The sequence below is a fragment of the Zingiber officinale genome, chromosome 1A (genome assembly GCF_018446385.1).
Source record: "Zingiber officinale cultivar Zhangliang chromosome 1A, Zo_v1.1, whole genome shotgun sequence".
Lineage (NCBI taxonomy): Eukaryota > Viridiplantae > Streptophyta > Magnoliopsida > Zingiberales > Zingiberaceae > Zingiber > Zingiber officinale.
In genome coordinates this window covers 23,588,506-23,602,936 of record NC_055987.1, presented here as the reverse complement: position 1 = coordinate 23,602,936, position 14,431 = coordinate 23,588,506, and the positions used below count along the sequence as shown (strand labels likewise).

The 14,431-nt window shown below is 41.5% G+C and overlaps 1 protein-coding gene across 1 annotated transcript; it reads right to left on the bottom strand.

Annotated features, from left to right (window-relative positions):
- Positions 1-11,649: 11,649 nt before the first annotated feature.
- LOC122020861 (NDR1/HIN1-like protein 1) lies at positions 11,650-12,510 on the bottom strand. The gene has a single exon (XM_042578893.1). The coding sequence runs from the start codon at positions 12,424-12,426 to the stop codon at positions 11,806-11,808; it is 621 nt and encodes a 206-aa protein (XP_042434827.1). The 5' UTR covers positions 12,427-12,510; the 3' UTR covers positions 11,650-11,805.
- Positions 12,511-14,431: the final 1,921 nt, after the last annotated feature.

The following is a 14,431-nucleotide window of genomic DNA, read 5'->3' as shown; positions in this document are numbered from 1 at the left end:
TAACATCAAGATGTTTCCATGCAGGGAAATCACAAGGATGACACATTATACCTCTATCGTGCTAATCCTCATGATGCCACATCATATGGCTAGCTGTAGTAGCAGATGCATACCAATGTTAAAGTCTAGCAGTTAACAAAAAAATAATACATCACGTTCCAAGTAATTTTTTTCTTCTTCTGCCCTGGTATGTGAGTAACATGCTTATAACAAGGGTCTGTATAGATTTTGCATTCACTCATATCGTTGTCTTCATTCCAAAATATCATGCAGTTATTTATACAACAATCAATCTTCTTTATAGGAAAACCTAAACCTCTAAACAATTTCTTTGTACTATAAAAACTATCAATCATTATATTATCAGCAAGAAGTAATTCTGACATCAATTTACATATATCATTGTGATTTTGTCTGAAAGTCGATGAGATGGATGCTGGGGATGTGCCGCTCCTGCCGACCTCCTGTGGACTTTGCTCCGACCTACAACACAACTGACGTCAGTGCCGAACCAGGGAAGGGGTCTTCGGCGATGGCCGTCCGACGCTCAAGTCAGTCTCCGATGAAGAAGAAGAAGAAGCAAAGAACGGAGAAATAAGAAGACTGTAGCGCAACAGTAAATTATCGCATACCTCCACCGATGCTTGGATCCCCCTTTATATAGAGTTCTTGAGCGCGCATGCACTCTTCTCAAAGTAGGCACTCTTCCCTAAGTTTTCCTTGAAAAGACATGTCAGTAAAGTGTCCCTGACATAGTACCTCAATAAGCTGAGCATATCTCTGAAGTGACAGTGGAAGCTTTCGTCGTACGATCTTCTGTCTGAACATGCCGCTCGTCAATGACACTAGCTTCCAAAAGGATGTTGAAAGATAGTGTGTTATGCCCGTTAGTGGGCCGAGCAGGATAGTCACTCGGTCGGAATTCCACGGTCGCGTTGTTTGTTGCTGGGCCGAGCGAGACAGCCACTCTGCCGGAAGTCCACTGTCTACATGCTCTATTGCTGGGACGAGCGGGATAGCCGCTCGGCCGAAGTCGAACTCTGTCAATGGCATACTTTACTGTCTGGTCGAGCAAGGAAGCCACTCGGTCAAAGTTGAACTCTTGATGTCATGCCTGTTGTCTTACCGAGCGGGGTATGTTTTGCGCGCCGCCTTCCTTGAGCGTCGGTTGTTTGAATGCTCCCTGTGTCGAAGTTGACGACGGGTCAGGGTCTTCTCCCCGGTTGGGGCATGTTTTGCACTATCGGCGGATGCCTTCCACTCATTGACCGTCTTGACTTTAACCTCCTTTGACCTCCACCGTGGCAGCGGGATGAGACCCCTCATCATCACCGCATCACATGGTAATATCTTTCTAAAAAATGATGTTCTGCTTTTATATTCAATAACCTTGCAGTAGCTGATAGTTGGGAATGACCAGAAAGAATGTCTTCCCACACTTCTCTTTTACTAGCCTTTAACATTTCATATAGTTGCTGATATTCAGGTGTTGGCGTTTCATCTATATTAGAATAATCAACTCCAGCATTCATCACATTGTGAACAATTGATTGCATTGCAATATCATTAGTTGATGATTCAAACACAGTAAAAGTTGTGGCAGATGATGAACCACCAAAAGGCCCAATTAGTTCATACAAATAATGTTGGGGTAATTTCCCTAGGTCAAGGTTGACTAGTTTAACTAAGCTTGAGTTGAGTCAAGCTTGAGTCAGGATTTGAGTTTTAATATTTGACAATATAAGGAGATTGCTGAAGCAATCGTCCGGCTATGGAGATGGTCAAAGGGTTGACCAGGATGATGAGAATACAAATCAAGTAGGTCAAGGTTGACAAGAGACTTGACTGGGAAAGTACTAACTGGAGGTTAGGCATATGGAAGTCCTAACTGGAGGTTAGGCGTATGGAAGTCCTAATTGGAGGTTAGGCGTATGGAAGTCCTAACTGGAGGTTAGGCGTATGAAAGTCCTAACTGGAGGTTAGGTGTATGAAAGTCATAACTGGAGTTTAGGTAGTGGTGGAAGTCCTAACTGGAGGTTAGGCAAATAGGAAAGTCCTAGTAGAGCAAGGCAATTGGAAAGTCCAAGTGTTATCTTGGCAAAGGCTGTAAATCCAAGCATGTGACTTGGCAAGGAGAACTCGATAACTAGGATGAGGCTGAAGGAAGCGCCTGAAGGCAAGGCATGAAGGATGAGAGATATCCGAGGGACGCAAGGCTAATGGAGGAGGCTAGAAGTGTAATACCCCCGTTCTAAAATTCTGGTTAAGTATGGATTAAAAGGTTAGATGGTACTGTCCATATTACCAAGGTGCACCTTCCTTTTTGGAAGTCCAAACTTAAGAACTCCAAAGTTAAGCATGCTTGGCTTAGGGAAATCTGAGGATGGGTGACCTCCTGGGAAATTTTCCAGGGTGCGTGCGAGTGAGGACAAAAGCACGCTAAAAGGACCTCCGGTGGTCTGTGGAGCTAGTCGTCAACCTGATGGGCAATTCTGGTGGCGTTCCCGGTTCGGTCGGGTGGGGCCCGCCCGGGCCGGGGCATTACAAATGGTATCAGAGCGACCTTGCGGAAGGCTAGTTCGAGGTTAGTTGAGTATGATGGTATAATCTGACAACTAGGATGAGGCCGAAGGAAGCTCCTGAAGGCAAGGCGTGAAAGATAGGAGATATCCGAGGGGCGCATGGCTGATGGAGGAGGCTAGAAGGCTAGTTCGAGGTTGGTCGGGTGTGACCAAATACTAGGCATGATGTATCAACAGGTCATGGTTGACTGTATGTTGGTTTGAGGAACGTTTGGACTTGATTTGGCAAGTCACAAGTGAGTTGGACCGATCAACCAATCGATTGGCTCATGCCCAATCGATCGGTTGATCGATTGGTGAGTCCCTACGAGAAGTTTCCTTCCCAATCGATCAATGGATCAATTGGGAAGCCGACACATTCGCACAGAATGCTTCCCAATCGATCACCCGATCGATTGGGAGCCTCCAATCGATCAGATGATCGATTGGGAGGCTGGGAATTTGCGCTACAGCATAGGAAAGCTCACGAGAACAGCTGGATCGATTGGTCGATCGATCCAGCCATTTCCAGAGAGCACAGAGGCTCTCTGAATCGATCGACTGATCGATTCAGAGACTACCCAATCGATTGAGAGTAATTCAATCGATTAGGATTCAACCGTTGCGCAGGATATAGCTGTTGGCGGAGCATTTTCTCGACAAATCTTCACCACCAACGATCAGCGATTTCTCAGCGACTTCACAACAACTTCTCCCAAGCTTGCATCGCCAGTTCTTGAAGGTTCTTGGAGGCACGCCCAAGTCAAGAGGAGAGTTACAACAAGAAGAAGAAACTAGGGTTAGAGTTTATTGTACAAATCTTATAAGATTTCCCTTGTATTTGCTTCTCTTTATATTCTTGTTGTATTGTGAGCTTATAAGGCTTCTCCTCCTTCGGTAGTTACTGTAAAGGAGTGGTTTCATAGTGGAGGGTGCGTGAGTGTGTGGATCCTTGGACTAGTCACCTCTGCTTGAGGTGGATACCAAGTAAATCCCTATAGTTAGCGTTGTTTGTGTTTGGTTCTTGTATTTTCCGCTGCACATCATCAAGAAGAAGCAAACCAACGCAAGCGCGACGAACCGTTATTCACCCTCCTCCCCTCTAGCGGGCACGAAGGTCCCAAAAAATAAGACTCTTTGTGATAGTACCAATTGTAGTAATCTGTCACAAAATTATTTCTACATATATGTACTTTCACGGTATCCTTATTATGGAAGGCTCTATTCTTACATTTTGAATGATTACATAAACACTATAACTCAGTATCATACATATATTCTGGATGACTCTTAGCAAATTTCACAAACTCTTCAACTTCAATAATAAAATCATCTCTAATAAATCTATTTTTTAATTGATTATACATCCAAGCTTTGTTCATAGATATTGTCACCTAATGAGAATATAATTTCAAACAATTTATTACAAAGCATATGGGTTGTTAAACTATTCAATTGATAATTAAAAATATAATTTGTTATAAAGTAGAGGGAGGCCTAAAGACAAAGAGACTCGCTCAGCCTTGTATTTCTTCAAGATTGCATCGGCAGTCAATTTGAAGTGTCTTCATTTACCCAGATTTTATCGAAAAGGAAGGATTTGGAATGGTCTCCACTGTACACACAATATTCATTAGATGCAAGAGAAGCAGGTGAGAAATTTTCATTCAAAACTAAGGAAAAATATTTCTTACCAAAGGAAGAGATCCACTCGAATTTATCTAGACTTAACCCGAACATATACAACAACTTCTCCTGCAGTAGTACATAAATATCGAACTTTAACCTGGTCAATTTTAATATAGCCCTGCAAAAAGAGGGTTCCCCGTTGAGGTCACCCAAGGTTGTCGTAGGCTGAAGTTTCTGTTGCCAAGCGTGCGACTAAGATACTGGAGTCGAAAGACGGATGAAAAAAAAACTTGTCTTTCCAATTACTACCCTGTGGAGGGATCTTCTCAAAAATGTTGATTTTTAGCTAGGCTGTGAAGTGAAACATACCCTCGACTACTTGTTGAGAATAAAAGAAATGATAAAACAAGCAGTGCGAGAGGGGGGCCCAAAATAGGTGGAATATGATGGCTGCCCTGCATATTAAATGAATGGAGTTGGGGATTAGCTATTGAAGAGGAATGTAAAAATATTGGCGCACTTCAGTGAAGAAGGTGGGAATAGGAAAACGTAGGCCCGCCTACACCTGTTCCTTAAAAAATGTTAGGTAGTTGCAGAGGGAAGATGGGGGCGCATTTACGCAGTCGACACTATCATATGCATGGAGGGATGAATGTCAAAGTTGTAACGTAAGTTGTCAAGGTCTATGCCAAGAAATTGGGAAACAAGGTGGGTATGGTTGGACCAGAGGTATCCATGGTAGAAATTGAGAAGAAGGAGCGAGGAGTAGGATCAATTGTGGATAAACAATAAGAAGACAAGTTCACTAGAATTCACAAAAGTAGAAGGCTCGCTGAGGAAGAAGAAGGTAAAGAAGACGAGGGTTTTAGGATTTTTAAAGGGTTTTTAAGAAAACACTTCCAATTCCCTTTTACGAAGGATTGTTGGATTGCGGTGACAAAAAGGTGGGTTACTATGCGTGGCCGTTAGATTAGGAGCCGAAGTGACATGCGCTTGGAGAAGTGTGCGTCTATTCAAGTGTCAGAGGAGTAGGATTGGCAGACATGTGTCACCAATGGAAAAGGCACATCTATAACTGATGTGATAAGAAAATCATTATTCTGAAGAGTTAGTACTCACATCAAGATAGATTTTCCTTTGTTTCTAATGTTTGACACTCAAGGCTTTTGAAGTATGGTTGGTCCTAAGCCTGGACGAGTTTTTAAGACCATTTTTCTCAAGCGTTCAAGTGATTTATTAAAGGACCAATTGGCTTGAAGGATGGACAAACCTTAGAATCTAGTTAGTCTTAACTCTAGACGGACTTAGCTTCATGCATTTTGTGAAGACTCTGCTTAAGCAACCTTTATTATACACCCGACTGGGTAAATACGCCTGACTAGGTGAGGACTTGGTCGGACATATGAAATTTTGTCAAGAGTGATAAAACTTCTATGTCACTTAGCACATGAAGTTAAACACATCTGAGAAAATAGTAGTATAGAACAACCAAGCATAACTCATAAGCAGATTAAAGAAAATAGATTTTTAACTGCAAAGAGAAAAAGCTTAAGTTACATAGTCCTGAGTACAAGGGAAGTTAAAAAGACTACTTCAAAATAAGAAAGAAACTAGGTGGGTGGTCCTCTTTGGCGATCAAGGAAGTGAGCTAGAGAATCCACGGTCAGGTAGCCTCCCTCTTTTAGTTGCTTGACCGCATTATCGGCTCCATGAATAAGAGCTATGGTAATATAGTCAACGATCGACACGTTGAAGTGCTTTGATTGTAGGAGAGTCGTCTTCCTTGATTCAAACTGCCCCCTCAATAGGATGCTAGCTCCGCTTAGGCGGTTGTTAGTTCAACAGAAAGTCCTGCTGCTTCAGATTTAACGACAATCATAGTAGCTTGGTCGACCTCTAGGTCCACCAGGAGGAATTTCAGCTCTACTTCTTGGGCATCTAACTTTTGTTGTAGCTCGAACACCAATAGAGTCTGAGTTGCCAACTCAGCAACATGTATGGTCTTTAATTCCTCTAGCTGGTCGGAGAGGCGCTGGACTTCTATAGTCTTCCCACGTAGCTTGGCTACTATATTTGTTTAATAAGCTGTCTCCGAGCAAAGTCTATCTTCGGCAATCTTATGAGCGGCCTCGGATTTTTACGCCCGCTCTGCCTTAGGTTTATTCAACAACTGAACCTCTTGGAGTGCTTTTTCTAGCTGGCTCAGCCGTTCAAGTTGCGCCTGACTCTCTCATGGCAAGCGGGCAGGAGTATCGAACGAGCCCACCTCGAACAGACATTTCTTCAAGTCCTCATTTTCCTGGCCTAAAGTTGCAAATTTTTTCAACATGTCCATCCTAAACATCCATTGTTATAGTACACATACCATTAAAAGTGTTCAAAATAAAAGATAGCTAAAGGATTAAAATCATATCGTAGTCAAATCAAAGGAATACTTGTCCACCATCCTCATCGGTGTAAGGTCGCCCAGCCTAGTCATAGTAGCTTCCCAAGCCTCCATCATCTAGCCCATTAATAATATACGACCGCTAACCAAGGGGGTCGATGATGGAGAAGTTAGGATTGGGGACGAAGGTAGATTGTAGATGGCGGAGAATTTACAGAGCTTCTATGGATCTATGTCAGAAGTTGAAGTAAGAGGAACCTCAACAAGAGGGGTGACAAGGAGAGAGGTTGGCTAGCGAGAGGAGCTGATTGGAGAGTCGGTCGACTAGGAAGTAACCTCCTGGATTAGGCTACTAGGAGGGAGAGCGTAGATAGATGGACGAGTGGATAAAGTTTGCTCGGAAGATTATGTCGGGGCCTCCTCTCGAACGGGCATAAGGTGGGGCGAGAACACAAGAATAGGAGACGTTGGTTCATCGAGAACTGTGTTGGGGAGGATGAGCTTGCACCTCTTATGATGCCTCTTTGGTGGTGCCTCCTCCTCTTCAGATGGAGACTCCTCAAAAATTGTGAGATGGTCGACTGACACTTCCTCTTACACGACCGCCTCATTAGACGTAGTCACTTGGCTACTAGATGCTTCACTAGAAGGGTCGGCCGACTGATGGGCTGGCTCGTCTAGCAGCATTTGCTCTTTACTAAGTAGCACATCCTCCTATAACTGATGCGCTCGGAAGCTACAAACTCAAAGAAAATCTCCACTACATAAAACAACTACATAAAACAAGAGAGGCCTTAGTTAGTGATAACATAATGGATGAGATTATAAGCCTTACCAAAAGAGTAGTGAAGCTTCATTTGGATAGGACTTAGTCTGAACAAATATAGTAGCCCTTCTTGCAACAATTTGGGAGATTTGAATTGCACGCTACCCAGTTTCTGCAAGAAGGAGATGAAAGCAGGGTCGAGTTTAAATTTTCTAAGTTTGAGAAGTTCAAGAAGGGCAGGAAGGTTGGACTGCCATGAGGTCGACCATGAAGCGGGTTCAGGCATTTCAATAAAAAAGAAATAAGTTTTTCGACCCTTATTAGAAGAAGGCAGGTCCTTGAAGAATACTACCTTATGACGAGACTGGAAAAGAAAAAACCCCCGGCTCTGACTTCTTAGGATATAAAACAACTGAAAATTATGGGGAGTCTATGGAATATTATACAGGCAAAATAAAATGAGCATCTCGCATATATTGCGAAATGCGCTCACGGCAAACTAAGAGAGAAGAATGTTAAAGTATAAACTTATCTCATAAGGGAAGCGGGGAATAGGAAAGTGCAAGCCCGCTTTTAGTTGGTCCTTAAAGAATGTAACATAGCTTGGCAGAGGGCGATGGGGGTGATCTAGAGGGGTTGGAAGTCGAATGCGATGATTTTTGGAGATTTCGTATGAAAAACGAAGAACCTCTCGATCACTATTATCAAAATTTGAACGAGTAAAAGTATACCATGGAACAACAGATTCTTAGGAAGGACTTATTGATCCAGATCGAAAGAAAGGCAAGTTGGTCAAAGAAAGTCGTCGAAGAGAAAATCGAAGACAAAGCACAAAGTGATGTGTTTCTGCATCGTTTAAGGTTTTTAAACATACGCCACAGGATAAGGCTTCACCATAGTCGTCCGATTAAAACAGCATACTCATTGAAGACCATTGATTTTTTTACAAAGGGAGAAGTATCGTTGGTCCATACGAAAAGCATGCATTAGTTGTCGCTTCAAAAAATGTGTTAGTAGGGCACATTGTACTTGCCCATAAATAGACATTTATGATGAATAAGATAGCTAAATCATTACGCTGAAAAATGACTTCTCATATATCAGTAATACACTACTAGACATGTCAATCCTCTAACATGCATTTTTCAAAAAATATGACTATGTGTAGCAACAATGGGCGAGTGGAAGCGTGTTCACCCGATCGAACCAGTGATGTGTGAGCGGAAGTGTGTTCACCCAATCAAACCAATGATGGGCAAGTGGAAGCAAGTTCACCCGGTTGAGCAAAAATAAACTTGGGACCAGACAATCAACTATCAGCCTCCTTCAATTAGACTTAAAGGGAAGGCTAGTGATATGAGATTTTATGAACAGACCCAAGTATGATATAATAGGCAAAGTCAAAATAAGGTGGCGGTCTAAGTTAAGGAGAGGTGGAAGTCAAAGAGTCACTCTCAATCAGGCTTGGCTCCTTGCCCAGTGCTAAGGTCCCCAAGACAGGATATCACTTCAAGGATAGACCTTCAAATACAAGGACGATCGGCTAAAAGATCCAGTCGGGCCTTTTTGGCGCTTAGTCCCCCATTCTCTAAAAGCAAGAATCCCTACATAAGGTCGGGCAGTCGAAGAATTGCCCGGACATAGGGACTTAGTTGTATATTACTCTATAATCAGACCTCCAACATCACACAATATATATTCGAACAGCCCTAAAGGCAAAACGACCTCATAGAACTCAGTGTCTCATTCATATATCGAGCGGCTGCTACAATATATAGTTGATCAACTATGTGCCCGATCGGGCATCCCCAGGAGACAACATTGTTAGAAAATCACAACAACCTATCAGAGAGTAACAATCATTTCTCAGAGAATATTCTTTTGTCATTACATAAGAATTCAATGGAACCTTCATTGAAGGTGACTCTACATTTTCCATCAATCGACATATTATAACAACATATTCCTTCAACCACTTCATCAATGGTGTCAGTTATAAAAAGGTGCACACGGCTAATGGAAGATTCCTTAGATGATGATTACATGCCTCCCAGGCTATACATATTCCTTTACTCGACAACTTCTGAAACCCGATATTCTTTGTCATCTCATAATTACGGAGGTTGTAGAGGTGATATATAAAGGGGGTCATCTTCGATGGCAAGGAACACACGCTTAATACATTTTACTACGTACGCGTCCTGCTACTCGTTTATTGTTCTACTTCCCGCTTGAACAATACACCGACTTGAGCATCAGAGGGCCTTAGATAGGGACCCCTTTCCTAATTTTTGGTACTAACGTTTTGTTTGCTCGTTTAAGTGTGTACGGAGAGGATTTGCACACCAGCCCGTAGCCCTTAATTTGATCTAAAAGTCTTTGCGCAATCAACATTGTCGCCATCTATCTAACACATCATCTTCACCTTTCAGATAGGATTATATATATATATATCCAAAATATCAAAATATTGAAATATTAAATAATTTTAATATAAATGGTATTAAATTTGACCATACTAAAAATTCAGTATATCAAAATTTTGATATACTGAAATGTCGATATAGTATTAGTATACATTTTTCAAATATCATAATTTTTAATACGATATACAGTATGATATAAAATTGTTTCTACAATATGATATATCACCCCTAATGATATGTGATTGTAAGATTGTACTACGAGAGATAAATAAAAATTAAAAGGGCATCCATCATTTGCATTTTCGTTAGATGAGCGCCTCTTTTTAAAAAAAAGTCAAATGCCCCTTTTAAAATGACTTACCCAAAATATCCTTATATTATTTAATCATTTAGTCGTGTAGAAGTTAGCAACTAGCTTCTATAATTGTAGAAGCTAGATGTGTGTAGAAGTTAGCAACTAGCTTCTATAATTATAGAAGTTAACATCTTGCTTCTACAATATATAGAAGCTAGCAACTAGTTTCTACAAATATATTATCTGATTTTTGGATGTGTAAAAGCTATATGCTAGCTTATACAACAATAATTTTATATTATTTTAATTTTTATTTTTTAAATAATAATCTAATTAAAATAATAGTTCAACTAGTAAACTAAATAATAGGAATTCTATATCACATTACATTTCAAATAAATTTAATTTAATTTAATTATGATTGAATATATAAAAATTAGCATATAACTTTTATAATAATGTCAGGGACGACTTAAAGTTCTACAGGGCCCTAGGCGAAGAAAAAAAACCTTTAATAATATTTTTTTAAAAAAATAATTTTTTTATCCTTTTTTTATTTAGACTTGGGATCAACAACGACGTATTTAAATTTTTTAAATAATTAGATTTAAAAATTCACACCATGTAATTTTAATTTGATAATATTTCAAACTTCGATTATTACTGACATAAATATATAAGAAAATTCTCATACAATTACTAATAATCTAGATTTGGGTTCATAGTTCATTCATTCCATAATTTATTTATGCAGAACAATAAAGAACATTTCAAGAAAAAGAAAGTGAAAAAAATTTTATCGAGTGAGATAGGAAAAGGATGTCTTCTTAGAGAACTAATGATAAGAGAGAAAAAAATAAATGGACACTAATGAGATAATGAATAGATGATGAACTAATTATAAAATAAGATAAAAAAAAAAGAAATTAGATATAAGGTCTTAAATAATTATATTGTAGCTCTAGAAATAATTTTAGCATCAGACTATAATAATTATAATTAATATGTAATTAAATATAGTTATCATTGGAATTAATTGAAGTGCATTATAAAAATAGAAACAACAAAATCTAAAATAAAATCGATTGCATTGGAAGCTAGCAAAATCTAAAGAGCACTATAACGGAATTCGAAGCAAGCCCAATCTAGAGCAAAATCTACATGCATACATAATGCAACTTTGGAACTAGACAATATAACTATTAAATGTAAATATTAAATAATAAATCTATTCTTTAATTAATAACGGGCTCCAATAAAATTGGGCACATAGGTCTTAATGGCCTATGCCTTGAGCCGGGTCTGAATAACGTATAACCACTACTAGCTAATTTCTATACCTTATCTAAACTAATCACTAACTTCTCTAGATTATAGAAATAAGCCGATAACTTCTACTACAGTGATGAATTCTGAAGTATCTTTTTTTTAAAAAAAAAATAAGTGTTCATTGTTTTATTGTGGGGCTCATTTGACTTTTTTTATTTTTAATTTTTGTTTTTTTTTGAACGGGTGCCCATAGAAACGTAAATGATGAACGTGCTTTTAATTTTTGCCCATCTTTTTTTCAATTTAATCGATTGCCGTGGAAAAGACAGTGGTTGCAAAGTCCATGTCTGAGAAGACAGTACAACAAACACGATATGGGAAGGCAACACGAAAGCCACTTGTGTGGCTCAATTCTAAGCACGAACGTAAGCAAGCAAGCAAGCAAGATATTGGATCGAGTAGATTTCCATCGATCAGACGTCAACGCTGCACCGGGTGCTCTGCTGGAACCGGAAGTCGTAGGATCCAGCCTTCCGCACCAGCAACGCAGGGCAGTTGACGTGGAGGTGGTACCGGCCGGAGATCCATGTGCCGACCTTCCACCGGAGGCGGCCGCCCACGCGCACAGAGATGAGGACGAACCCCGCTTTCTGGTCCTGGTACAGAGCGGCGGCGAGGTTGGAGTCGAGGGGGACAGCGCCGCCGAAGAGGAAAGGAGACCAGATGACTTGTTCGTGGGGGGCCAGGTAGACGGGAGGGAGCACGGTGGAGGAGGTGATCTGCTGACTGTTGTAGCGGGCGTAGGCCACGAGGCGGTTGTAGTAGATCCCGATGCGGTCGTTGGGGTTGCGGGAGGAGATGGTGACCTGGAGGAAGGTGGTGAGGATGGCGGCGTTGGCGGTGAGGTTGAGCTGGACGAGGGAGGCGTCTTGGAGGTAGAAGCGGGGCTTGGTGGGGCGGAGGACGAGCCAGACGATGAGGATGATGAGGAGGACGAGGGTGATCAGGAAGAGGATGCAAGCGATGATTCGGCGGTAAATCCGGCGCCGCTCGCACTCGCCGTAGTTGTGGCCGCACTCCCTCTTCTCCGACATCGGCAATCGAACAATCGATGCTTAATTGGACCGAGAAGAGAGAAGCAGAAGACGGTTTGGCCATTTGCCGGGGTGTGTAGTGGCTTATAAAAGTGAAGTGGCCGGGGTGAAAAAAAATAGCGTTAAATGGTTAGAAATCAATTAACCTTGTCGGTTTTGCTAAATAAGAAAATATAAAATACCAAGAAGCTGCTGATTTTGGCTTATTACTTGATTTTACTTCATTAAAAAACGAAGAAAAAAATGACAAAAGAGAAGGTGATGAATGTTAGTCGGAAGGCGACGGAAGTCCTCTATGATCAAGACTTATTGAATAAAACCAAGTTAGAAGGAACTTAAATGTCTCATTTTTAATACAATACATAACGAAATTATTTCTACGTTCTTATAAGACATGATAGATAAATCATTTATAAGAAAACTCGAAAAGAGTAGAAAGGAACTTACCCAAAGAAAGCAGAGCACAATCAGAGCGGAGCAATGTACTCTGTTTTTTTTTCACCTGCCGCCAATCCATCAGGCATATTAGGGATGCTTCCCTCTGTGTTGAGATTGATCATCGAGCTTACACCGGAATCTCCATCAGCTGCTTGCCAACGACCCACCAGCAGAAGAAGAGGTTTGCCTAAGTCGATCCCCCAATACTCATCCTTGTCGCCATCTTCAGGCCTCCATTTCTCAACAAGCGATGCGAGTACACCCGCTGCATGGCACATGTCCGGCCGCCGGCGGGGGTCTTCTGCAGCGCACTGACCTGCAAGTTCAGCAATGATACAAATGTTGTCGAAGGTATCATCTGTAAGTGTAATTACTGGTTCGATTATTTCCCTCAGATTTTCCTTGATGCTCATCACGCTACGGAACCACGTGAACCACGTCAATGAGTATCGAGTTGGTTCAGAACGAGTCTCATCCAGAGCCATCAAACTGTTGTAAACAAAGCAATAAAAACAGCAGTTTTATATTGACAAGAATAGTATGCAATAGACAGATAAATAAAATAGTCGGGTTTAGAATATAATTATCCGGTTGAAGCGTCGGCACGCCGACTGTCTTTAGAGAATTTATTGCCACCTCATGGTGCAAAGGCTCCCCGGTAAAATTCCCCCAAGATCCGACAACCGCTCGTCTTGTCCGTAGGTGCACTCCAAAACGGACGCGACACTCGGACCCAACCTCAGATCGCCGAAAGACCAAGCCTCATGACACAACAAAGGCGCAGAAAGACTCGAACTCGAAAAGAAAAACAGAGGAGGTGCTGTGCAGAATGTATCGCACAGAGAAGGGAGAAGAAGGAAGATTGAGTGAAGAATAGAGGCACTGCTTATCCCCTTTTATTCACTCTGAGGAGGTACGAAGCACTGCTTCGCTAGCGAGGAAACGCGTCCGCGTCTCCTCACGCGCGGTGTCACGTCCGCGTCTCCTCTCGCGCGGTGTTGCGTCTGTTCCTTACGCGGAACAAAAAACCAAACTCTGGTTTGGTTCGAACCAACCGAACCGGAAACCAAACTGGTTTGGTTCAGACTGAACCAAACTAGCAAAAACAGACCGGGCCGCTCGTGAGCGCAAGGCCCACGGGCTGGGGATTTGCCCCCCCCCCCCCCCCCTGCGTGCGTTAATCGCGTACGTGACGCCCGGTTTATGGATTTCCGGCTCGAACCCCCTAAATCCACTCGATTTGGACTTGGCCCGTGCATGCGTGTAGGTCCCCTTATCATTGCTAAGCAAGGATGGAAGGGCTTCCTATATAAGCCCTTCCAAGCTTCTCCACTTAGCAATGTGGGACTAAAAACACTACCAAAAAATGCTTTGAATTTAATACAAAATTCAACAATCCCCCACAAATTCAAATCATTTCGGTTTAAAAGATAAAATATGTCCTGAGGCTAGGTTGCAATGAGCTTTTAGTGAAAATACCTTCCGATTTGAATTTTCACCAAAGTACATCAATCTTATTCACATAGGTTTGAAGTGAACTAGGTCTTGAACTTAAACCATTTTTTAT

What these genes read in the sequence shown, in the direction of transcription:
- LOC122020861 (XM_042578893.1), bottom strand. Translation starts at nt 12,426, where the DNA reads ATGTCGGAGAAGAGGGAGTGCGGCCACAACTACGGCGAGTGCGAGCGG.